At 55.0% G+C, this 23,053-nt stretch overlaps 1 protein-coding gene across 2 annotated transcripts; it reads right to left on the bottom strand.

Moving 5' to 3' along the window:
- Positions 1-97: 97 nt before the first annotated feature.
- Ldlrap1 (low density lipoprotein receptor adaptor protein 1) lies at positions 98-22,817 on the bottom strand. Of its 2 annotated transcripts, none has more exons than XM_052718262.1 (9): positions 22,644-22,817; positions 13,355-13,497; positions 12,188-12,300; positions 10,540-10,654; positions 5,644-5,716; positions 5,244-5,327; positions 4,489-4,619; positions 2,833-2,864; positions 98-1,759 (listed from the first exon to the last, which is right to left on the bottom strand). In XM_052718262.1, the coding sequence occupies exons 1-9, from the start codon at positions 22,726-22,728 to the stop codon at positions 1,615-1,617; spliced, it is 921 nt and encodes a 306-aa protein (XP_052574222.1). In that variant the 5' UTR covers positions 22,729-22,817; the 3' UTR covers positions 98-1,614. The 2 variants fall into 2 exon arrangements, with proteins under 2 accessions (XP_052574222.1, XP_052574221.1); XM_052718261.1 differs by having other exon boundaries at positions 2,833-2,867; positions 22,644-22,815.
- Positions 22,818-23,053: the final 236 nt, after the last annotated feature.

Below are 23,053 nucleotides of genomic sequence, written 5' to 3'. Positions count from 1 at the left end.
TGGCCTATCCCAGTCTCTGGACACACTGTTGCTCACATCACCAAAGGGCAGGAGCCACGACACTGCCCCTCGTCACCATCAATAACCCCGAGCGGAGTGATGCTTACACATAAAAAGGGAACATTTATTGTTTCTTCCTCAGAGCCGCCTTTCCAGCTTCACCCAGCAGGAACAGGAAGTGGACAGTCTGTCAAGACCACAGCACCACCCAACACCATAGCAGTCCTTCGCACTCAGGACCCTGGAGCTGGCTGGGGAAAAGGAGCTACCCTTGTTCTAGTGAGGATTCTCCAAGTGCCTTCCTTAAGGCAAGGGTCTGACTCAGGCACCCAGAGCTGGGAACTAAGTCATGCTGATGTGGTTTTCCTGGGGCTACTGAGACCTGCTCTCATAAGCCCGGCCACTGGGGGCTCCTAGCGATGCAAAGATGCTCGTGGCTTGGCTGAGGTTCAGGATGCCAGAGCCCATGGGACCAGCGAGACTAAAACAGCTCACCACTGGACTGCCCGACCACCGGGTGGGGTTGGGGGGACCACTGGGGCTGCCACATCAGGAAGATGCTTCTGGAGGATTCCGTTTCACCCGTGGAATCGACAGACTTCAAAACACACCTCCCCGGAAGTCAGCAGCGTGGCAGCTAGCAGGGCATGGAGGCCTGAGCCAGCGCTGTGTGGAAAGGCACCAGATGGATTGTTATGAAACACATTTTGGTCAGAAAATAGCTAGGGCTTTTTGGTTCCTGGGAGGACAACAAAACTGGAGAGAAGGGGGGCGTGGGCTGTGAGAGGTGGGCGGACCGACAGCAGCTTTGGTATCAGACCTGGGTTCTATTCTCAACTCCACCCCCCCTCCCAACATGTGTTGCCTCAGTTTCCTTATCTGTAAAATGGATGAAAAATATTCTGCCACAACCTAGTGCGAGGCTTTGGTATCGTCCCAGAACTGGAGGGGGGTGGGCAGAAGATGGAGCACACACAAGGACACACAGACAAAAACAGAAAAGCAGGCCCAGCTTTGTCTGCTGGGGAGCCACAGAGGCGACCCCCACGGCTGCGGTGAGACTGGAAGTCCAGGCAGCTGGCACACTAGGTCCTAGCACTCTACCGACCACCTCAGGGACGGTGGCCCTCTTGTGGAGGGAGGGCAGGAGGCAGGCTCTACTCCCCAGCACCAGCGAGGACCTCAAACCCATGTCCGTTCTGTGAGAGTTAAAGTGCAGAGCTACGTGTCTTTGGTCAGGGGCTGCCCCAAAGAAGCTGAACTCGAGGGCCCCAGCTCCCCTAAAGGCCATGTCCCCTCCAGTGCACAAAGAATGACAGGCTTGCACTGCCTGAGGAGAAAAGGAACATGGAATGCTTTGGTCGTTGTCTTGACACCCACAGCAGGAGGGGCACCAGGAGGCCAGGCCCTGCCCTGCACACACCGTGGGCGCCTGACGGAAGCAAACCTGGTTTCCGAGTGTAGACCAGGAGTCACTGACTGGATAGTCCCGGCCCTTTCTGCCCTCTCTCCCTGATAACTGCAGCTCTCGGCTCCTGGAGACGGCCACCCTGCTGCAAGTGGCTTTTGGTCCATCACAAGTCAAGGCCAGTGTGTCCTGCTGGTCCCAGGCCCTCAGAAGTTGAAGAAGTCATCCTGATCGATGCCACCGCTGTCAGGCTTGTCCCAGTCGGTGGGCGACAAGCACTGCGCATACTGGATGTCCTGTGCTGAGAGCCCAGTGTCCAGGACTTGAGGGTTCGTCCGTGACTGTGCTAGCCTGGAAGACAAAGCGGTGTGAGCCAGGCAACAGGAGAGGGGCTGGCAGGGGCAGGGAACAGCCACACCGGGACAGACGGGAGGGGGTGTGAGTGGGAAAGGGCGGACTCAAAGCTCAGCAGGAGAGCTAGAGCCCCCGACAACAGGATGCCCAAGAGGGTCAGAGCCCTGGGGCAGGCCACAATACCCTACTCTAACAAAGGGCAGTTGTGGGCAGGAAGTGTTCGGCCATGAGATGACACTTGGCGTAACCAGGTCGGCATGTGCTTCCCAACACTCACTCAAGGAGGCAAGCCTAATGTCCAGAAGAACCTGGAAGGTCCGAACAGGGCAGCCCTGTCCTCAGGAGGGGCTCCTGGGGTGTGTGAACGCCTGGAGGAAGGCCTCTGACAGCAGTGAGCACATGCAGAGTCCCCGGGCCAGGACTGTGAGCTGATGGGTCAAAGGGGTGTTCATGGTCAGGTTCAGCAGACAGGGGGCCGGTCTGGGCCAAGGGATCACACTACACAGGGATCTGTTTGAGGTGGTTAGTAAGGACCCGCGACAACTGAACATTCTGGAAAAACAGATGAAACTGTTTTCCAGATGTGGGTGGAATTGGCCACAGAAGCAGGGAAGGTGGGGGAAGGGATGCTTCCTTGAGAAGGGCCTCACCTGGTGCCCACCCTGGCTACATCCAGGGGCGGAGAGAGGGGGAAGGCCAGAGGGCAAAGGCGCTAACCCTAAGGAAAGCCCTGAGGCAGGCAGCCTCTGACAGTGCCGCACATCCAAAGGAGACAAGGGAGGCCTGAGGACCCTGAGGACCCAGACTGGACGAGGAACCCCAAGTGGCCCAGTCCTCCCCTGCTGGCTTCTTCACAACATGTTGCAAAATAACAAGCTGCTCCTGCCACAAAAAGCATTCTCATGCATGAGACACCCTGTAAGAGTTCCCTTCCTGGAGGAATTCAAGAATTGCTGTGTAGACGGCTAGAGGGCTCAAGTTCTCAGTCAGAACAAAGCCCGAGGGTAAAGAGTAGCCAGGTCCAGCCTGAGGCCCACACACATCCCCAGCACAGGTTCTCAGAGTGTTACCTTGAAAAGGCTTCATCCAGGCCATCATCCAGCTCCTTAGAAACAGAGAAAGAAGTAAGAATTCTGAGCGGGGCCATGGTCCCCAAGGGAGCTACAGGGACCCAGGGCCTGTATTGTGTTGGGAGGAGGTGCCTAGCAAAGGCAGCCCTCATGCCCACGGACCCAAAGCTGGGCCCCAGGACAAGAAAAGGCATGTCTCAGCTAGGCAGTAGTGGCATACACCTTTAATCCAGTACTTGGGAGGTAGATCTCTGAATTTGAGGCCAGCGTCTACAGAGAGAGTTCCAGAACAGCCAAGGCTACACGGAGAAACCCTGTCTCAGAACCCCTACTCCACTCCACCCCTCAAAAACAGAAAGAAAAAGAAAAGGCATGTCTGAGGCCTCTGGACCTTCAGTGACCCAGATAAGTCACAGCTCTTCTGAGACAGCTTTTCCTTCTGTAAACTGGGGGACATGATTTCCACAGCTTTCCAGCCCCAAAGGAAGCACAGAGAAGGCTTGCCTGTACCCCCTTCATGCCCACTGCCAGCCACAGTCCTGCGCTAGTGCAGGGTAACTGATATTAGGACCTCTCAGCCCTCGGGGCTAAGTGCTATGTGAACCCCTCCAGGCCTTTAGGACACATGGCAATGGCATGGGGACTGGGCAGCAACAGACAGGTACAAGGGATACCCAGGGTGATCCCATCAGAGGTGGCCTGACAGTTGTCGGGAGTCCCATCATGCCATCGTGTGAAGAGAGAAACTGGCCTGTGGCACAGGCTTGGAGTCCCAAGCCGTGGAAGGTTGGTGTCCTCCCTAGAGAGGCAGGTGGATCTCTGAGTTCGAGGCCAGCCTTGTCTAGAGAGTGAGTTCCAGGACAGCCGGGGCCACACAGAGAAACCCTGTCTTAAAACCAAACAAAACCAAAAACCCAAACAACAACAACAATAAAAAAGAGAAAGAAAAAAGAAAGAAAAAGAAAGGAGGGAGCTATGACAAGCACAGGGTGTCACTCTGCAGATGCGCGAGCACGGTCCTGTTGGTCCCTGCCGTGTGCTGATGAGGATGCTAACAGCTCAAGTGTCTATGGGGCCCGGGAATCTTGGTGCTATTTTTGTAATGCAGTTTGAAGTCAGCCACCTCCAAATGAAAATTGAAATTAAAAGCCACTCAGGTTCCTCTGGGAGATGCTGTGGAAGGTCGGTGTCATCGCTGAGGGAGTAAAAAGGCTGACACGGAGGTCAGGCACTGGCTATGAGTCCTGAGAGCCTGCAGCCTGGCATTGCATTCAGACAGTTGGGACGGGAGGGGGACCAGGCACAAACCTGCCATGCTAACAAGGGAGCCTTTGCTGATCAGAGAGGGAAGAGCCAGACACTCAGATTCAGAGTTGAGTACTGGGAGGAGATGGCCGTGCTGGGAACCGGGCCTGCTGGGAACACAACCTTGGGCTCAGAGGGGACATTGTTCAGCTACTCCACCCAGGGCCTGATGGGCTGGGGGACATTGTTCAGCTACTCCACCCAGGGCCTGATGGGCTGGGTCTGGTCCTGCCAGAGGCCCATAAGTCACGGTGTCAGAGCCTGGGTCTGGGAACCACTTCAGGCTTGTTCAGAGACCTGGCTAAGACTCAGGGGATCCAAAAACCATGTCCGGGCCACAGAACTACTCACCCAGACAACACTGCTGTTGCCCAAGACTGGAGGCCGCAGTGTCTCGTCCATGTTGTTGGTGTTAGCGGTGACTGTAGACAACGGGGCCTTAGCTACCTCTTCCAAATCCAGCAGGTTTCCAGTGGCAACCACTATGAGGGGTCAGTTGGCGGCATCAGGAGGACATACATCTCCTCTAGCTTCTTCCACAGACACATTCCGGTACCCCTGCACTATACCAGTCCTGACTAGCTCTGGGACTCTGACCTTGTCCAGATGTAGGACAGACTTTGATCATCCGGAGCCCCATTTTGACACCCCCCATCCACCCACTACCCACCCCCAGCTACAGGACAGTTGCCCACAGGAGAGAACCTGTGGCTCCTGAGGGCAGACCCTGGAGCCTGCATATTCATAACATAAACTGAATGTTTAAAAGTTGTCAGGCAGTGGTGGCGCACACTTTTAATCCCGGCATTCGGGAGGCAGAGGCAGGCGGATCTCTGGGAGTTCTACAGAGTTCTAGGACAGCCAGGGCTTCACAGAGAAACCGAGTCTTGAAAACCGAAAACTAACAAAAAGTGCACCAAGTAGGCTGGGATGTCTAACAGGTAAAGCACACAGGAGCACATACGAGTTGACACGTATATGCGGGGACGTGCCCGGATGAGTGTGCGTCAGAACAGCATCTTCTCACACGGCACACGTACTGCTGATTTAACAGAACAGGGCCAACAGCAAGAGCTCAGGAGGGCAGGCGCAGGGCCAAGACTCACAGCTTTTCAATGAGGAGGTGCCGTCACATCGGGTCCCTGAGGCGTCGCCTCCCTCCTGGTTGGCTTTCTCCCTCTTCTCTTTCTCTGTGGGATGAAGGCACGACACACTGAGACACTACAGACGCTGTCTCCGTAAGCCACTGGGGAGAAGGCAGGCTCAGGGCACTCGGGCAGTATGGGGCTCCACCAGGAGGAAGGACACCTTCCAGAGTTCACTGAAGCCCGAACACTCTGAAGAAGGGGGAAGATGGCTTTTGTCCAGATGGGGAAACTGAGTCTTAGAGAGGCAGGAGGACCTGTTCAAGACCACCAGCCCAGTAGGAGATGAGGCTCAGGCCTGACTTCGGGCCTCTACCCACCCTGTTCACATCACTCACGATGCCCAGGAGGAAAGACTCACCTTCCTTGGACACCTGCCAAAACTCAAAGGCAACTTTGAAGGCCTGGGCTACAGTGAGGGTGACGGCTTGTGCCTGAAAAACAGGAAGTGAGGGTGGGGATGGGCACAGTGTCAGCCAGCAAAAGCAAGTCTGAACTGGAGGGCCGGGGCGCCCACCCCGTGACAGGCTCTGGAAGGCCCAGGGGAGGAGGGAGAGACCTAGCTCCTCCATTTCCCACAGCAGCCTGGGGCACAAAGAGGCCACACTCTAGAGAGGCAGTTGGGGCCCAATGCAGCACCCCCCGTCCAGTGCCTCCTACAATGGTCACCCCCTCCTTTTTCCTTCCCTTCAGGCATACCTAAACCAACCGTGAGGACCACTTCTTCTGGGAATCCCTCCTGGGTTGTCGGAGGATCCCTCCCCTCAGAGCCCTTGACACGACAACAGAAGCCAGGAGTGGAAAGGCCTAGCCATGCCTGAACTACAGCCAGAGAGACAGGGACCACACTGTCAGAGCTACAGGGCGCTGAGGGGGCCAGCAGCTGCTAACCGACACCCCAGCAAGGTGGGGGTGGCAGAATCAGGATGTCGGTGACGCTAAGGAAGAAAAGCCATCCAGCACTGTGGCCAGCCTATGAGCAGATGCCCTGGCTCCCACTTCAAACCCCCTCTCTCTCCTGTCACCAGCACAGGGCTCCACAGCCCCGCGCACCTCCCTCTGGAATCTACTGATGGACGTGTCCCTAGCTCACATGCTTCCATCCCCATGGGAATGCTTCCTTACAATCAAGAGAGGTGCCACAGCTCACAGAGAGCCCTCAGGTGGCAGCGATGGCGTCTCAGGTCCCGACTGTCACAGAGATCTGCTATGGTCTCCTGTTAGCCCAATCCTGGGGTACCCAGCCCAGAGCTCGGAGTATAAGCAGTCAGTCAATTGCAGACAAGTTCAGGATTAAGCAGCCTCCACCAGACAATTCGATTTAATTGAGAAATAAATTTGGGGCCACCGCCTTCAAAACTCTTTAAAAAAAAAATTCAAAATCACCAAACTGACTGATCTGCGCCAATTAAACTTCACGAAGTATAAAATCTCATTTGAATGTCTCCGTCATTTACATTTTTGATGGAAGTGAGGCTGCTTTATGGTAAAACTTAAATATGGTAATTAAGTATGAAAGTCTTCACAGCTGTTTACAATTTAAGCTGTCACGTCTGAATCAAGTTTAATAGACCCAGTTACCATTGAGAATTGCCCATGAACTAAAAATATGGGCTAATTACCAGCCAAGTCAGATCACCATGCTCTGGAGCAAGGGCTGGTCACCCATGTGGCAGGACCATGGAAACACCATTATGTCTGCTGCAGGAACCTAGGACAGGGGTTTATTCTGTTTACATAAATCTGGTTCGTTTGCACATATTCCTGCCCCTCTGTCCTGGTGTCCTGTACAGTAAGTCATAATAAACATGTAACCCGAGCAGATATGTGAAGCAATGTGTGTAGGTGACTGCAGGGCTGGGCTGGGAAGGCCTCGGGGTGGCCTGCTTCCCCAGGGACCCTCAGCAGTATGTATGAGTCACAGGAACACTCAGCAGGAAGACTTGCATTCCCCAGGCCACTGCACGGCCCTCCTGGGATTCTGCTGTGGATCTGTCTTATGACCCAGAAGCTTCCTCTTGGTCCAGCTGTCCATGTCCCTATCTCGTTCTGTCTAAGCAGGCTATATCAGGAAGTCAAGGAGGGCCAGATGTGCAGCCCAAACCAGGCCCTGTGCTCACCAACAGCGCTTCCCTGGCTCCCATACTAATCTCTACACAAAGATCCCTCCAGAACACTAAGGTCCACGTGAAGGAAATAGCCCTGTCACCTCTGCCGGACAGAACTGGGGTCTCCTACGCCCACATGGGGAGCCCAGCCTCCTCCACCTCCACTTCTGATCACAGAGGCTGTGTTTGCTAAGCTGAGGCCTCTCCCATGAGTATAGGAAACCACTTCCTTGCAGTGACCTTCTGATCATGCTCAAACAAGACCAGGAAAGGGAGTCCTTGGGCTGCACTGTGGGGGACCCCAGAAGGAACCCCTTTCTCCAAGCTTCTTGTTTGGCCAACAAGGAAAGGTGGAGACTCAGTGAGGACCACATTTGCACCATGGGTCCTGTAGGCTGACAGGCCCAGCACACCACAATCAAGTTGTACTTTTGCACACTCAATCCCTAAGCCCTCAGCCTGGCACACTCCTGTTCACTACTCCACTCATCTTTTAAGGCTCCAGTCTCTGGGCATCTCCCTAACCTCCAGGTCCAAAAACCTCCACCTTAGAGCCAAGCCCCAGACTCAGTGTCAAATCCAGCCCTTCCCCCACAGACCTATGCAGCAGGTCCTTATTGTACACTGCAGAGCCTTGTCCACAAACTGGAGACAGCTGATAGAAGGTGGAGCAGAGCCAAGGCCCCCACTCATCTCTGCTTCTCCCTCAGCTAATCAGGGAATCTCTGAAGGTTGTCCACACTGTTGGCCCACTGGGCCTTAGAGCCCAGCTAAGGTCTTGAAGCCCTGGGAGGAACCTATACCACTCCAGGGTGACCTGGAAACCCTGGGCGACAAGAGGTAGAGATAGGTGAAGACAGACCACAGCCAAGTCACGCAGAGAAACAAGCGGCTGGGTGTCCGGCAAGAGCCCCGCCCCTAGCCCACGAGGCTACACTAGCCACAGCCATGGGGTAGCCGGCTTCTGCTTTCCTGAGCAATGCTCTCTAACCTGGGGCAGGCTGTGGATAGCCTCGGGCACAGGCCTCCTTCTGAAGGGCTGGGTCTGCTCCCTGTTCTGCACAGAACCCCATCCCGGAGGGAGCTGCTTCACGTGATCATGCCCCTCCCACCGCATGCCCTTCCCACGGGTGCCCACACACGGCAGCAATGACTTAGGGCCAGCAGCCCTGCCTGCTGTGGTCAGTGAGGAGGAAGGAGCAAACAGCGGGAACACAGTGAGTCTGTAGTTTTAAGTCAATGTGACCTCATTCACAGCAAAGGCTCCAGCCATCTGTGGGAACCAGGCTGTCATGGGAGAAGCCACCACTGCTCAGAGCCCTGCAGGATCCCAGAGGGATGACTGGTAACAAGGAGTCTGCAAGGAGATAAGGCATGCAAAAGAAATGGGGCCTTGGAATGATCCTAGGGGTCAATGAGGTGACCTCCTCATTCTGCTGATAGGTAAGCAGACAGAGACGGACAGCGTTCACCCATGATTACACAGCACACCAGCTGTTCTCATTCTCCTGATGTCCCGTGCACAGCAACCAAACCTCACAGGCAGGATTAGATTGAGGGTGTTGAGATAGGGAGATAAATCTGGATTATCCAGTGGCCATTGTCACCACAGGGGCCTGAGAGGGAGGGTCAGAGAAACGGCAGTGTGAGAATGGACAGTGGAGAGGTTTGAGTAAGAACAGGCCCGTGTATCTGAATGCTCAGTCACCAGAGCTGGCACTATTTGAGAAGGATTAGAAGGCTTTGGAGGTGTGGCCCTGTTGGAGAAAGTATGTCTGGGGGTGGGCTTTGAGGTTTCAAAAGCCCACATGAGGCCTGATGTTCTCTCTGCTTTTGGATCAGAACTTCACTCTCAGCTACTGCTTCTGGGTCTGCCTGCACGCCGCCGCCATGCTCCTCGCCATGATGATAATGGACTAAACCTCGGAACTGTAAGCCAGCCCCAACTAAATGCTTCCTTTTCTAAGGGCTGCCTTGGTCATGGTGTCTCTTCACAGTGACTAAGAGACACAATATGGGAAGATGGTCCACAGGTGCCTCTGAAAATAGAGGATGGCTCCATGAGGCCAGGACTGTAGGTAGACTGTGAAGGTACTCTGGAAGTTAGGAAAGAGAAGACATGGCTCTCTCCAGGGCTGCTGAAGAAACGCAAGCCCACTGGCCTATTCCAGCCTCTTCCTAGGACTAGAAGGGGATGTTGTCATTTATTCCTGCAGCCCTGAGAAACTCATCTGATAATAGAAACCTGGGGCCCAGAGACTGGAGTTCCCGTGTGTCCTTTGATGGAGAAGGAAAAGGTCTCATCTCCTTGCCTCTGAGAACCATGGGCCTGGTGATCAGGCTCTGAGCTGTTGGCAGATGCAGACGCTGAGCCAGAGGACACCAGGAGCCTCCTCACACTCAATCCTCAAAGGCCCCAGAAACCAAGGCGTCAACCAAGTCAGAACAGCTCCTGCTGCTCCCCAGTCACAGCACGGGCTGGAGACCACCAAGGTGCCTCCATCACTCAGCCCCATCAGCTGTGGCCAAAGGCAGGGACAGGAAGCTCTCAGTCTCCCAGTTGTGCAGAGGTGAGGGACTGTGGGCTCAGGGCCTCACTTTGCACCTGGCTGGCTGTGTTATCATGAGCAAAGCTGCTGGTTTCTGGGGTGTGTCTTATTGCAATCAAAAGACTTAAAGAAAAGCAACAGAGATCTTAACCATTTCCACCTTATGGAACTGCCCTGGAGACTAAGTAAAAAAACACTTTGAAGCCCAGCTCCCAAATGGGCACAGAGGAGGTTGCAAAGGAGCCATTGGCCTCCGCCTGACCCCAGAAAGCCTAGTCCAGAGAAGACTCATTTCTACCTTGCACTGGGTCCCTCTGGATTCCCATCTCCAAAGCTAATTCCTACAGGGCCTGCACCCCAGACTATACTAATGACAAGAGTGTCACAGCCTCAAACCCAAGCAATCACATTACTAGAGGCATATGCCCAGGGGACATGGGCTATACTCATTGCCCACAGCCAGACAGTCCAGCTAGTCTTGGCCTGATTCTGACTCCAGCCCTCACAGTGTACTCTCACGCCCACTTGAGATTCCCGGGGATTTCCTCCTGTGTTTAAATCTCTGTGACTGTCCCCTCCGGGCCCGGCCCGCCCACTGACCACTTTCCGCTTGGTGCAGAGGAAGGCGTGGCACTCCAGGCTCTCGCTGTGCTGGCTCTGGGCGATGTAAGCGAACACCTTGTCGTGCATCTTGTCTGCGGTACAGTAGGAGATCCTGAAAAGCAGGCGAGAAGTATCACCAGGCCTGCGTGGCACCTCACCACATCTGGATGTGCCTCTCCTGGGTCTCAGAGAGTCTGCTGCCTGGTCTCCACCAGGGCAAGCCTCTGCAGATCTGGACTTGGCATCCTGAGTCACCTACAGGGAGAGATTCAGGCCAGGCAGGGGACCTGGGGAATAAGGAATGAAGTGCCTTCTTCTTCTTTCTCTCCATGCCACACTGAGCCACAACCCAACTGCATACCAGTCAACGCCCCAAGGACCTACAGATTCTTCCTTGTTCAACCTCTGAGCCATCCTCTGAGCTGGGGGTCTGGGACACAACGCTGCTGATAGAGCCAGGCTGTGAACTCACAACCACAACCTCAGGGGTCTGGGTCAACTGACAGGAAGGAGAAGCACGACACTGCCCTGCCTACCGCTGCCCTTCTGTACTCTACACCACCAGACACCAGATAATATCCAGGACCATCTCCTAAGAGACCAGGACCATGAGCAAGTCCTCCTGGAACTGGGCTGGAGGAGGAGCTGGGGCTGGGGCTGGGGCGATGTGAAGATGACCCGCCCAGGAGCCCCAGTGGGTGCAGAGGAGACATATCAGCTTCCTCTGCAGTTAATGGTGACCTTTCAGATTTCTGCCCACAACCTCAGCACCCCGAGGCTCATCACCTGTTCTGTCTAGCCCTTCCTACTTCCATTTATCCTGAGACTCAGTCAGGGGAGGGGCCGTTGGCTGGGGACACAACTCAGCAGATTCACCGCTCACCAATGCAGTCCCAACCTTTATCACATTATTTCAATAACACCACTGATCACCCCCAGAAGGGAAGGAGGGGGTGCCATGTCCCCAAGTGCTTTTTCCATCCTAGGCATCTGGCCTCCTGCTAACCATCCCTTGCTTCTGGACAGCCATCAACCAGATCCTTCAAGGAGCCACCTCCACTGGGAGGTGTTCCCAGGTTTCCCCTGGCACACCCTTCTTCTCAGCCTTCTTGGGAAACACTGTCTCGCACATCCTTCCCTCCATTCCTTTCCAGACTGGAAGTGCCCAGAGGGCAGGAGCTGGCAGGCACTTCGAAGTGTTGGCTAAGGGGAAACCTGAAGCCCCTGGAGCTGGACCCTACCTCCCTAGGATCAGAGAAGGAACATCTCCATTACTGCTCCAGCTCCTGCATGAGGCCTCTCAGGAACACTGAGCCAGAGGACCAGGGCTGAGCACTGTGTTCAGGGCAGAAAGAATAGGCAGGTTTCACAGCTATGTGTGGCCAAGCACAGGCCCTCTGAGCCTGCGTCAGCTGATTAGGGGACAGTAGTGCCACCATCGCAGCGTCCCTGGGAGCTGTGGGTTACTTGCTGGCACTCCATTAACAGCACAGGGAGGCAGGACCTGGCCCCAGCCCATTTTACAGATGAGGGAAATTGAGGTTTCCCGCACCCCAGAAAGAAAGCTGTAGAGCCTAGATTCAGACAGGCCACTCCTATCATTCTGAGAGGCAGAGCAGACATGGCCACTCCCTGCTGAGCGTACCTGTAAATGGACACGTTCTCAATGAGCTGGCTAGTGAGGCTGTCCGTCAGGATGATCCCCCGGGGCGACACCTTGAGTGTTACCTTCTGCAGTTTCTTCCCGCTGGCCTTGGCCTAGGGGCACACAGGGGTCAGAGGAGCCTGTCTGGTGGTCTGTACCTCACTGCTCCAAGGCCCCTCAGCTCAGACAACTGACGGGTGCCATGGGGTGGACACTCAACCAGCACCCTCGTGCTGGTTAGTTTTGTCAACTTGATATAAGTGGCAATCACCTGGGAAGAGGGAGGCCCAATCAGGAAAACACCACCGCCAGACTGGCCTGTAGGCAGGTCTCTGGGGGCATTTCCTTGACCGGTGATTGATGTGGGAGGGCCCGGTCCCCTGGCGGGGGGGTTACCCCTGTGTAGATGGTCCTGAATATAAGAAAGCAGGCTGAGCAAGCTATGAGGAGGCAGCCTTTCGCTTCATTCCGCCCAGGTCTCCGCTTCAGTTCCTGCCCTGCCCTCCCTCAGGAATGGGCTGGATGCAAGTTTAAGACAAACAACCCCTTTCCTACCCAACTCCTTTTTAGTCAGTGTTCTAGACAGCAAACCAGGACAGCCCTCCTGAGACACAACCAGACAACCAACTAGCCCTGATGCTGGTGAGCACTAGCCCTCACAGGAGGGGCTCAACACCCCCTGTCCGGGAAGGCATGTAACTGGGAGGGATGCTACACGGATTGCCACAGCCCGGCACCATGACCTGGGGACCCAGCTCCACCCACAGGCCAGGGCCTGAGCCACAGGTCAAGGCCACCCTAGGGAATCGACTTAAAGGGCCCACACCCACTCAGAGGTACAGAGAGGACACTTTAGTGGGCCACACAGCCAAGCAGTGAGAACATGGTAAATGGGGAACAACTTCCTTCCCTCCCTGGAGCTAGTGAGTCACCAGGAGCCTGAGGTGGGGACTCAAGGCTGGAAGCAGTCAAGGCCAGAGTAGCCCGAAGAGGATGCCAACTGACTCTTACCCACAAATACAATCTCCATAAACACCGCTGAGCTGGACACAGGGGATTCAACGTGTGCCGGGCTCAAGCCCACATCATACAGATCCCACCTGGGGACAAGACCAGCTGGGGCAGGGGGAGCTGGCCTGGGGTCCTCCCTCCTGTCTGGACACTCACTGTGGCCACGATCCTCTTGACGGCAGCTGCAGAGAGCTCCTCACCCTTGGGCCGCTCCACCAGCGTCATGCCAAGGTACTTGAGGCTGAAAACCATGCCCTCCAGCAGGGTCTCCCGGGTGTCGGTCCAGTTCTCCGGCAGCTCTAGGGCAGGACGGGACGGGCAGCCATCAGCGTGCTGAGCAGGCCTGGCTCTCGCCACCCACCTCCTCAGCACACCTACAAAGGGCCCTTGGGGTACCCCCATCTTTATTTTAACTATTATCTCCCAGCCCACAAACCTGGCCAGCTTCACATACACTGTCCCCATCCACCCTTAGGAGCACCCACAACCTGTCACACACACTGCAGACAGCCGCTCCAAAGCCCAGGAAGTCAAACCAAGTCACAGAGTCAAGATTTGGCTATGCTATCTCAATGTCAATGCTGAGGTCGAATGGTCCCACCTCCTCCCTGAGTCCTCAGGCTGATTCTTTGAGATGGGGATTATCACACTATGGTGATTTGAAAAAAAAAGGCCCCCATGGGGAGTGGCACCATTAGGAGGTGTGGCCTTGTTGGAGGAAGTGCGTCACTGTGGGGGCGGGCTTTGAGGTCTCTTTCGCTCAAGCTTCGCTCAGTGTGACCCTCAGTCTACTTCCTGTGGCCTTCATGTCAACATGTAGCAGCTGCCTCTCCAGCACCATGTCTGCCTGCATGTCCCGCCAAGATGATAATGACTTGAACCGCCGAACTGTAAGCGAGCCACAATTAAATGTTTTCTTTGTAAGAGTTGCCGTGGTCATGGTGTCTCTTTGCAGCAATAGAACCCTGACTAAGACCCACATTATAGCTAAGGAAACTGAGGCTCAAGAGTTGAAGGCACGGGCCAAAAGCCACCATGGTAGATACAGGTAGAGTTACCCACCAGCTGGAACATCCCAGCCCACAGTTGCTTGAGAGATGGGCAGTCTGGGGAGTAAGGACCAGCAAAGATAAAGGCCTAAGGAGAGGGGCTAGGGCTAGAGCTAAATGATGTCACTGGCTCCACTGGGCTGCAGCCATGGCACATGGGAAGGGTCCTCCAAGATGTCCTGGCCATCACTAATGTCAGCAAGGAGGAGGGGTGAGCCTAGGTTGAAAGACAGGTCAGGGGAGAGTTGGGAAGGGCCTCACCTGGTCCTCATGCAGGAAAGAGTGCTGAGGTAAAGGGGGAGTACAGACCCCCAGGGAAGGTTTGGCCATTCCCCACTTCCTCCTTGGAGCCAAGGCTAAGGGCACCCATCACACAGTGGGAAACGGGGCCAAGCTTACTTGAGAGAGCAAGGTCACTGGGGATGAGCACACAGCCCTGTTAGGGCCCCTCCTAGGTCCCTGTTAGGTCACCCCACAAATGCTATACCCAAAGGGCACATCCTCGACTGTGCCCATTTCACACACAAGTCCTGTGCCCTTCCCCACCACCTAGGATGGGAAGGCCACAATACAAGCTTTAGGACACTCCTGTACTGTCAGGAAGGGGAGGGATCCTGGGCTCAAGGGATGCTACCATGTCCCTGCCCTCTGGATTCCCTATTGCTTTCTTTGGTCATGTCCCAGAGCCTTGGGTTCCAGGGACTCCATCACTTCATTCACACGGCTCATGGCTCATGATCTGTGTTGAGCAAGACGCTGTCCCTCACTGACACTGTGTGTTTGGGGGGTGGGAGATGGGAAGAGATCTATAAGTATTACCCCTCCTCTCAGACCCAGGTGAGCGGGGACTTCGCTGACTGGTTACCCAGAGCCTGACACACAGCTGGCACTCAATGTTTTCTGAGTGTAGGAATGTCCCAAACACCCTTAACCCCAGCTATGTTTGACAAGATGCCCTCCAGGCCTCCTGAGCCCCAACTGAGATGACCTAAAGCCCAACACGTCCCATCCATTAGATCCTCCAAAAGGAAGCAGAGTCCCTGTGGTATCTTGAGTCCTGTGTCAGGCAATGAGGACCCCAGAACAACTCCCTGTTCTGGAAGAAACCAAGGCTCACAGCACTGTCTCCAGGACAAGCAGAGCCACCGTATCAACCAATGTAGGCACAGCAGCCTTGAAGGTCTTTCATGCCCATTCTATAGCTGAGGAACTGGAGTGCAAAAGACACTGACTCGCCCATGCTCCTCATCACTGGACCACACAACCTGCCACAAGGCAAACTGCCTCTGGTTTAGTCAAAGGTTGGAAGAGGTTCTTAAGTATTTCCTAATAACCAATGCTGCTGCTTCACAGCCCAAGATACCCAGCCCACCACTTCCAACCTGAGACACACCCCATGCCCAATGCCTGTGTCCTTGGCAGACATTGCTAATAGACAGCAGCGCTTCCATGTTTCTCCACTATGGCCTCAGGCAGGCAATACTAATCAATCAGGAGTGACCTCTTCTCATTATCCATCCCTGCCTTAAGGCAGACATCCTTCCCCTATCTCTGGGTCCCACTCTCCCATTTCCTCTGGCTCAGCCCTTTCCTGGCCCCTGTCCAAAGCCACTTCCGCTCACTTCATTCCAGAGGGCCAAAGCCTGCCAAGGTCACTGGTGATCTCTTTGCTGTCAAAACATTCTCTCCTCCTTGACCTCAAATGCTTGACATTTTTTTACATTCCTCCTTCCCTGGCCTGACCCTTTTCTATAATACTGCCAACTTCTACACTGGCTACCAGGTCCAGCCTCAGCGACCCTCTACCTAACCCTTTACTTGACAGATGACTCAACTGAAGCCCAGAGAAGTGTAGGGCCTGTGCAAGACCACACAGCAAGTCAGAGAGAGGAGACACCTACAGTGATAGCTGGGATGTTTGAAAGATCCCCCCCTCCTCTCTGAACACACACACACACACCCCACAAGCTCCTACCCCACAGTGCAACATCTACTTTCTCAATGTCCAAAATGTTCTTTCCAAGCAAGGCATGGCACTGCCCATCTGCAATCCTAGGAAGAGGCAGGGGGATTCTAAACTAGAGGCTAGCCTAGATCACACGTTGAGATCTTCTATAAGAAACAAACCTTTAATTTCAGCACTTAGGAAGCAGAGGCAGGCAGATCTCTGTGAGTTTGGGGCCAGCCTGGTCTACATAGCCAGAGATGCACAGTAATCCACACATCCAGCCTCTCCCAGGGCACCTAATCAGAAGCAGGCAAGCTAGCCCAGTGGCTAAGGGCAAGGGCCTTAGTTTGATACTCTGAATGACCCTGAGTGAGATCTCCATGAGCCTCAGTTTCCTCCTCTATAAAATGGGGGAAAGTAGCCGGTGATGGCGCACACCTTTAATCCCAGCACTTGGGAGGCAGAGGCAGGCGGATCTCTGGTCTACAAAGTGAGTTCCAGGACAGCCAGGACTGTTACACAGAGAACCCTGTCTCAAAAAATCAAAAAAAAAAAAAAAAAAGAAGAAGAAGTGGGGGGAGAAGTAGTTTGGGGTGTTGTTTAACTGGTAGAATGCTTGCTTAGCATGCATGAAGTCCTGGTTTCCATCCCTGGTACCCCGGTACCCATAAACCAAGTATGGTAGAACATGCCTATGGTCCTAGCACTTGGGAAGTAGAGGCAGGAGGATCGAAGTTAAAGATTATCCTTGGCTATACAGCCAGTTAGAGGCCAGCCTGGCATACACAAGACTGTCCAGAAAAGGAAAACGTAAATCACAATGAACTGGGAGCCGAGAAGACTCAGCAGTTAAGAGCACTGCTGAGCAGGTCTGGTTAGAAAGCTCACAACGCTTCCAACTCCAGCTCGAGGGGGTTCCATCTGCCCGGCCTCTGTGGGAGGGAACCCGCACTCATGTGCACACACACACACACACACACACACACACACACGCACACTGTTAAAAATAAACAAATCAAGGGAGAGTGTGGTGGCCCATGCCCCAAACCCCCATAGGTGGATCTCTGTGGACACAGGCCAGCCTGGTCTGCACAGTGAGTCCCAGGCCAGCCAGGGTTACATAGTGAGGCTATCTCAAAAAGAAGATAAAATAGAGAAAGCAAGCGACTGTACGAGGCTCACAGGGCTGTTAGACTGTGGCTAAGATAATGAGATAAGTGTGACAAAGGAGGAGGAGGCTGAGGGCCAGGTCCCAGGGCAGGTATCTGCAGGCTTGCTCAATGCTGGCTACGGCTGTTGCCATGAACAGGGCTCTACCGATCCCTCCCACAGCAGCGTCACCCATGCCCCGCAGCTGCCTCTGCCTGCCTCTCTTCAGAGGACTCTCTTCAGAGTCCTCAAGTCCGCTCCCCAGGCCGCCATGCTGGAAGGGCCCCCGCCCTGAGTGTTTCTGCCACTGCCGCTGCCTGCCTGTCCTTGTAGGCAGCCTCCTCTCCTGCGCTTCTGGACACGTGACTTGCTCTTCACGGAGGTTCTTGGAGGCCCCTGGCACCCACAACTTCCCCAAGAAAGAGCCTGCGACAGACAGACCAGTGTGGTCTCCTACCACCAGACACCACAAGCAGCAGAGAGCCAGGGCTGCACCCCTTCCCAAGCAGAGCTCCCAGAGGCCCTTGGGCAAATACAGGCCTGTGTCCTAAGCCTTATTCCAGTCCGAGTTATTTTCAGCCCTGTGGTGGGTAATGACTCCGCTATTTTCATTTTGTAATTTTACAGATGACCTGCTGTGGGAGTTAGCTGGGGACAGACCACAAGTCCAGTCTAGCTTCAGCTGGCACCACATGTTCCTTTCTTGTTAAGGCCCCCAGAGGGGCTAGGGCTACTTGGGCATCCTGCCCTGGCCCCCATTGCCAGGACCTGGCTAGGTGATGTCTGAACATCAGAGCTGCACCAAGTCTGCTTCCCAGGCCTGGTGGGGGTATCTTGGAAGCTGCAGGGACATCCTAGGAGGGGACCTAAACTCTTCCCTGCCAGGAACATGACAACCTTCGACAAATTCAGTGGGACTTTCAGGATTTTCATGGCGAAAGTCTCAGAATGTGAACAGACTAAGAACCAGGCATGGCAGCAGATGCATGCCTTCAATCCCAGCACAGGAGGCAGAGTTAGGCCCGATCTCTGTGAGTTCGAGGCCAGCCTGGTCTACAGAGTGCATTCCAGGACAGCCAGGGCTACACAGAGAAACCCTGTCTCAAAACAAAACAAAGACTAAGCCAATTTCAAAAACGAAAACCACCAAGAGCATTCTCGAAAGTGAATAATAATTAAGTGATTGCGACCTCAGCCAGAGCTTCCTCATACTTGCGTATAATAGAAGAACATGGTAAGGTCTCTAGGGCAAGGAAAGGAGATTCAGTCCCTCAACCTTCCTGTGCCTGTTTCCTCACTTTGAAACAGGTAACAGTACCCACTCCGTGGGGTTGTCATGAGGACAGATGAGCTCACTCATGACCCTGTCTGAAACAACACCAAGAGCCCCGTAAGTACCAGCCACTGTCACTGTCACTCGAGCACAAAGGGCTTTAGTGCACATGTGGCAGCTTACTGAGTTTTATGAAGTCACTATGTCACAGCATCACAGGCAAGAAATACAACGAAGACTCCTAAGTGAGAGCCCTGAGACTCAAGCCCACACCCCACCCTGCAACCACCAAGCCCCTTCCAATGCAAGGCAGGGTGACACATGCCACACCACCCAGAAACGAACTGACCCCTGTCAACAGTGGGTGACCTGACTCCTCAAACATCCTGTCCCTCCCTCAGTAACCAGACTGCGAGGAGCCTCGAGTTCAACGGCCCTCGGACCTGCCATTCCACTGCCAAACGTTCTTCGCACGGTTCTTCCCTCCCTGGACTCACCTGTGTCTTCCAGGTCAGCTTCTCAAGAGAGGCGGCTGCCAGGACCGAGTACCCTGATCCCCTCCACACAGACCACTTTCTGACACAAGACGCCAGCGCCTGCCGCTCGGCCTGCAGCCAGAGGTTCCCAGTGCCCTGGGGTGCCTCGCAAACTGGAGTCCTGTGGGCTCCAGCTGCAACATCCTCCAAACCTCACAAATCCAGTGGGTCTTGCTCCAGCCATTGCCATTCAGGAACAAGATAGCACAGTGCTAATTCTACCTTGAGGGACCTCTGAACTAAGACCCCGGGGCTGCCCCACTGTCCACTGTGGGGGTTTCCTTCCCTTCCAGCTGTCCTGACCATACTTCCCTGGAAAATCCTCCCAGATAACTACACTTGGACCCACGTTGCAACTGCTGCTTCTAAAACAACACAGTCACTGCCCTGTCTGAAAGAGCTGCCCCTCCGCCGGTTTATCTCATTTCTAGCATTCGATGCTGGCCCCACCGACTATCTGCGGCCTTCTCCCTCTGTCCCTTCCTCCACCACAAGTGAGAACCGCCACACTTCACACTACCAGTGTGACATACTCAGACTCACTGTGTCTCCGCTGTTGTCTCAGGCATGGACATTCTGGGGTTTGACTTTTTTTTTTGGTGTTTTGGTTTATTTTTGTTTTGTTTTGTTTCTGAGACAAGGTCTCTCCATTATGTGGCTCTGGCTGTCCTGCAACTGGATTGTGGACCAGGCCGGCCGGGAACTCAGAGATCCACCTGCCTCTGCCTCCCCAGTGCTGGGATTAAAGGTGTGAATTAAAGGACTATGCTCAGCAGTATTTACATCCCTATAGGTAAATGTGAACAGACCCCATATAGAGTCTTTCCTTATCCTTTTTCTTTGGGTTCTTTGACAGGCTAGCACAACCTGAACAGGAATCTGAAGGCCAAAGTCGCTCCAGGACCTTTAGGAAGAATACAGATGAGTTGGGGAGAATATTCTGATTCTCAGCACCAAGATAAGACCTTTATGGTTCCCAGAAAGGTGGAGAAAGTGGCCATGAGAAGGAGGGAGTCCTCTTGCCAGGTCAGGCCAGCGGCTCTGCCCTCTGAGGTTTTTGGATTTTTTTTTTTTACACTTTAGTAGGTATATGGGGGAGGGAGCGTGTGTACCAGAGTGCATGTGTGGAGGTCACAGGGCAACCTTTGGGGATCAGTTTTCTTCTTCCACCAACTGGGACCCAGAGATTGAACTCAGGTCCTCAGGCTTGAGAGCAAGTTCCTTTTCCCATCTAACAGGCTCTGCCTTTGATCATGAAAGCTAGACCCAAGGACTGGCTAGGTCCCAACCTTTGATGCTGGGCACACCCAAGGCCTTCCTCTCTAACCTGTGTCCATACTGGTCCTGGGAGCAGCCAGCCAACCCTGGAGTGGAGGTCCCTAGCTCCCCCAACAGCCAGAAAACCCAAGGTATGTGACTAAAATCCTAGGCTGGAAAAGCTCTGCCTCAGGACACGCTCTGTGCCTGGAGCCATGGACTTCACTTCCTGGTCCGTTATCTCTAAAATGGATTCGAAGATAAGATTCCCAAACTTTGTCACCTCCCAGGAGCTAATGAGCTAACAGAAGCCAAATACCAGAGACAAAGCAGGAGCATGCATTCATGCAAGTCACCCCTAGGCAAGTAAAACACACAGACACTCCCATGAGAGTCCCAGGAAAGTAAAGATCTTCTCTGTAAAATAAGATTATGAACTTGACACTTAACCAAAGACAGGCCAGGCTCCTGAGGAGCTCAGAGCTTTGAGAGGATCAGGAAGAAGGGAGAAGAGTTCTGCTTCCCTCCAGGGTGCAAACAAGCTAAGGCCCCCATCTCAGAGCTGGCCAAACCTGATTAAAAATTAGGTTTAGCCAGGAGGACGTGGACATGGTGGTGCACACCTTTAAACTCAGCAACTGGAGGAGGCAGATGCTCAAAGCCTGCCTGGTCTACATAGCAAGTTCCAGGCCAGCCTGGGCGACATAATGAGACCTTCCCACCAAGCTGGAAAATACATTAGCAACAGCTTAACTAACACCTAGCCCAGGCTGGCCTCAAACTCACTTTTTGGCACAGCATGACCTTGAACTTCTGATCCCCAGGCTTCCAGCTCCCTAGTGCTGGGATTACAGACATGTACAGCTACAAAACAGTTCGTGAAGTGCTGCTGATGATGATGATGATAATGATGGTGATGGAACCAAGACCTTAGGACCAAGGGACTTCCTGAAAGCCAGGCAAGCACCCTACAAACACACCACACACATCTCCAGCCCCACAAGAATCTTATCCCCATTTTGCAGGATGGGAAACAAAATCATCAAGAACAAGTGACCTGCCTTGCCTTGGCTGGAGCAGGCAGGGAAATCTCACCATCCAAAATGTACCCTGCTCCTCCAAATTCATCTCTGCTTCCTGGCTCCCTCCCCTTCAGACCTCTTCCCTACCCACCCTTCTCCCTTGTCCCAGGAGAAAACCACAGGGTTCATCCACTGGAAGGGAAGGTCATGCTCCAAAGTCCTGGTCACATCCCACAAATTTTTGAAGGGTTATTTTGGGAGTCAGTAAGTGTGGAAGATGGTACATGCCCTGCCCAAGGGGCCCCTGACCCCACCCCCACCAGCAGGCACCAGCACACGTCCCCAATGCCAGTCTGGGCTAGGAGGAGCCCACAACTGGAGCACCGCAGTGGGAGAGAGGAGGGGCCGGGGCGGGCTCCCTAGGCCCAGACACGCTGGCGCTCTAGGGACCAGGGAACTCGGGCTCCCCTGGTGGAGCCCGGCAAAGCAAGGTGCTAGCAAGAAGCTGGGGGCGGGGGTGGGGGGTGGGCAGGTACTGCCAGTGGGAGAGGCGAAGGGCCCCAGGTGGATGGCAGGTGAGGGTGTGCCAGAGTCCAGGCTTTGGCTTCACACCAGGAAGGGAAGGCCTGGGTGATCCCATATGAACGACTCCCAAAAAAGGGAGGGACCTGAGCTAGGTTTCTCAGGCCTCAGGGGAAGGTGCCAGGTGACGGCTCCCAGAGAGTAACCCGAGAGGTGGCTGGGGGAGGCTCCTCTCCGCCCTTCCAGACACCCGGGAAAAGTGGCAGCTAGTCTGAGTCTGCCTTTTGCTTAGGTGCCCAGGGACTTGGACAGCCCCCAAGGGAAGGTACAAGGGAAAACAGGGTTTGAAAATAGCCTGGACGCCAGCCTTGCTACCTGGACGCGTCCAGAGAGGAGGACGAGAGGACCTCGGGGGGCACCGGGGCTGAGGTCGCCCCCCGGATCAGGGACCTGCGGGACCCAGCGTCTAGAGGGGACCCCGTGGGTTGCGCTGGAGCTGGTGGAGAGGCTCTAGGCGTTCTCACCGCGCCGCACCTGCGGACCCGGAGTTCCGCCCGCTCCCTGCCGACCCGCCCCAGACGCAGCCGGACATGACCCCCGGGGCCCAGGCGCGCAGGTCGGGACGAGGCCGCCCGGTCCACCTTGGCCCCGAGCTCCGCGGAGGCCCGACCAGGGGCGCACACACTCACTGCGATGCCGGCCGCCCGCCCAGCTCTGCTTGGCCAGACTGGGGCTCCGGATCAGCGCGCGCCCCGCCGACTTGAGCGCGTCCATGGCCAGCTCCGGTCGCCGCCGCCGCCGCCGCCGCCGCCGCCAAAACTCCTCCAGGAAAACTTTCCGCCGGGCCAGGCGGCGCGCGCCCGCCGCGCTCCTCCCCCGCCCTCCCCGCGACGTCCGGGGGCGGGCTCATAGAGGCCACGCCCATAGGCACGCCCCCGACACGCCCCAGAGTGCGACCCCGCCCCTCCCCGCCCAGGCCAGACTCCCGTGGCTGTAAGCGGTGCGGTCCTGCGCGCTGAGCCTACCGAGGCTCCCAGCTCAGCTCCCTTCCCCGGTCCCAAGCTACAGGATCCCACCGCCTTCTAGACAGCTCGGCTGA

Source organism: Peromyscus californicus, unplaced genomic scaffold, assembly GCF_007827085.1.
Source record: "Peromyscus californicus insignis strain IS unplaced genomic scaffold, ASM782708v3 Scaffold_5__1_contigs__length_169319896, whole genome shotgun sequence".
NCBI lineage: Eukaryota > Metazoa > Chordata > Mammalia > Rodentia > Cricetidae > Peromyscus > Peromyscus californicus.
The sequence above is the reverse complement of the archived record's forward strand: the minus strand, read 5'-3'. Positions and strand labels throughout refer to the sequence as shown.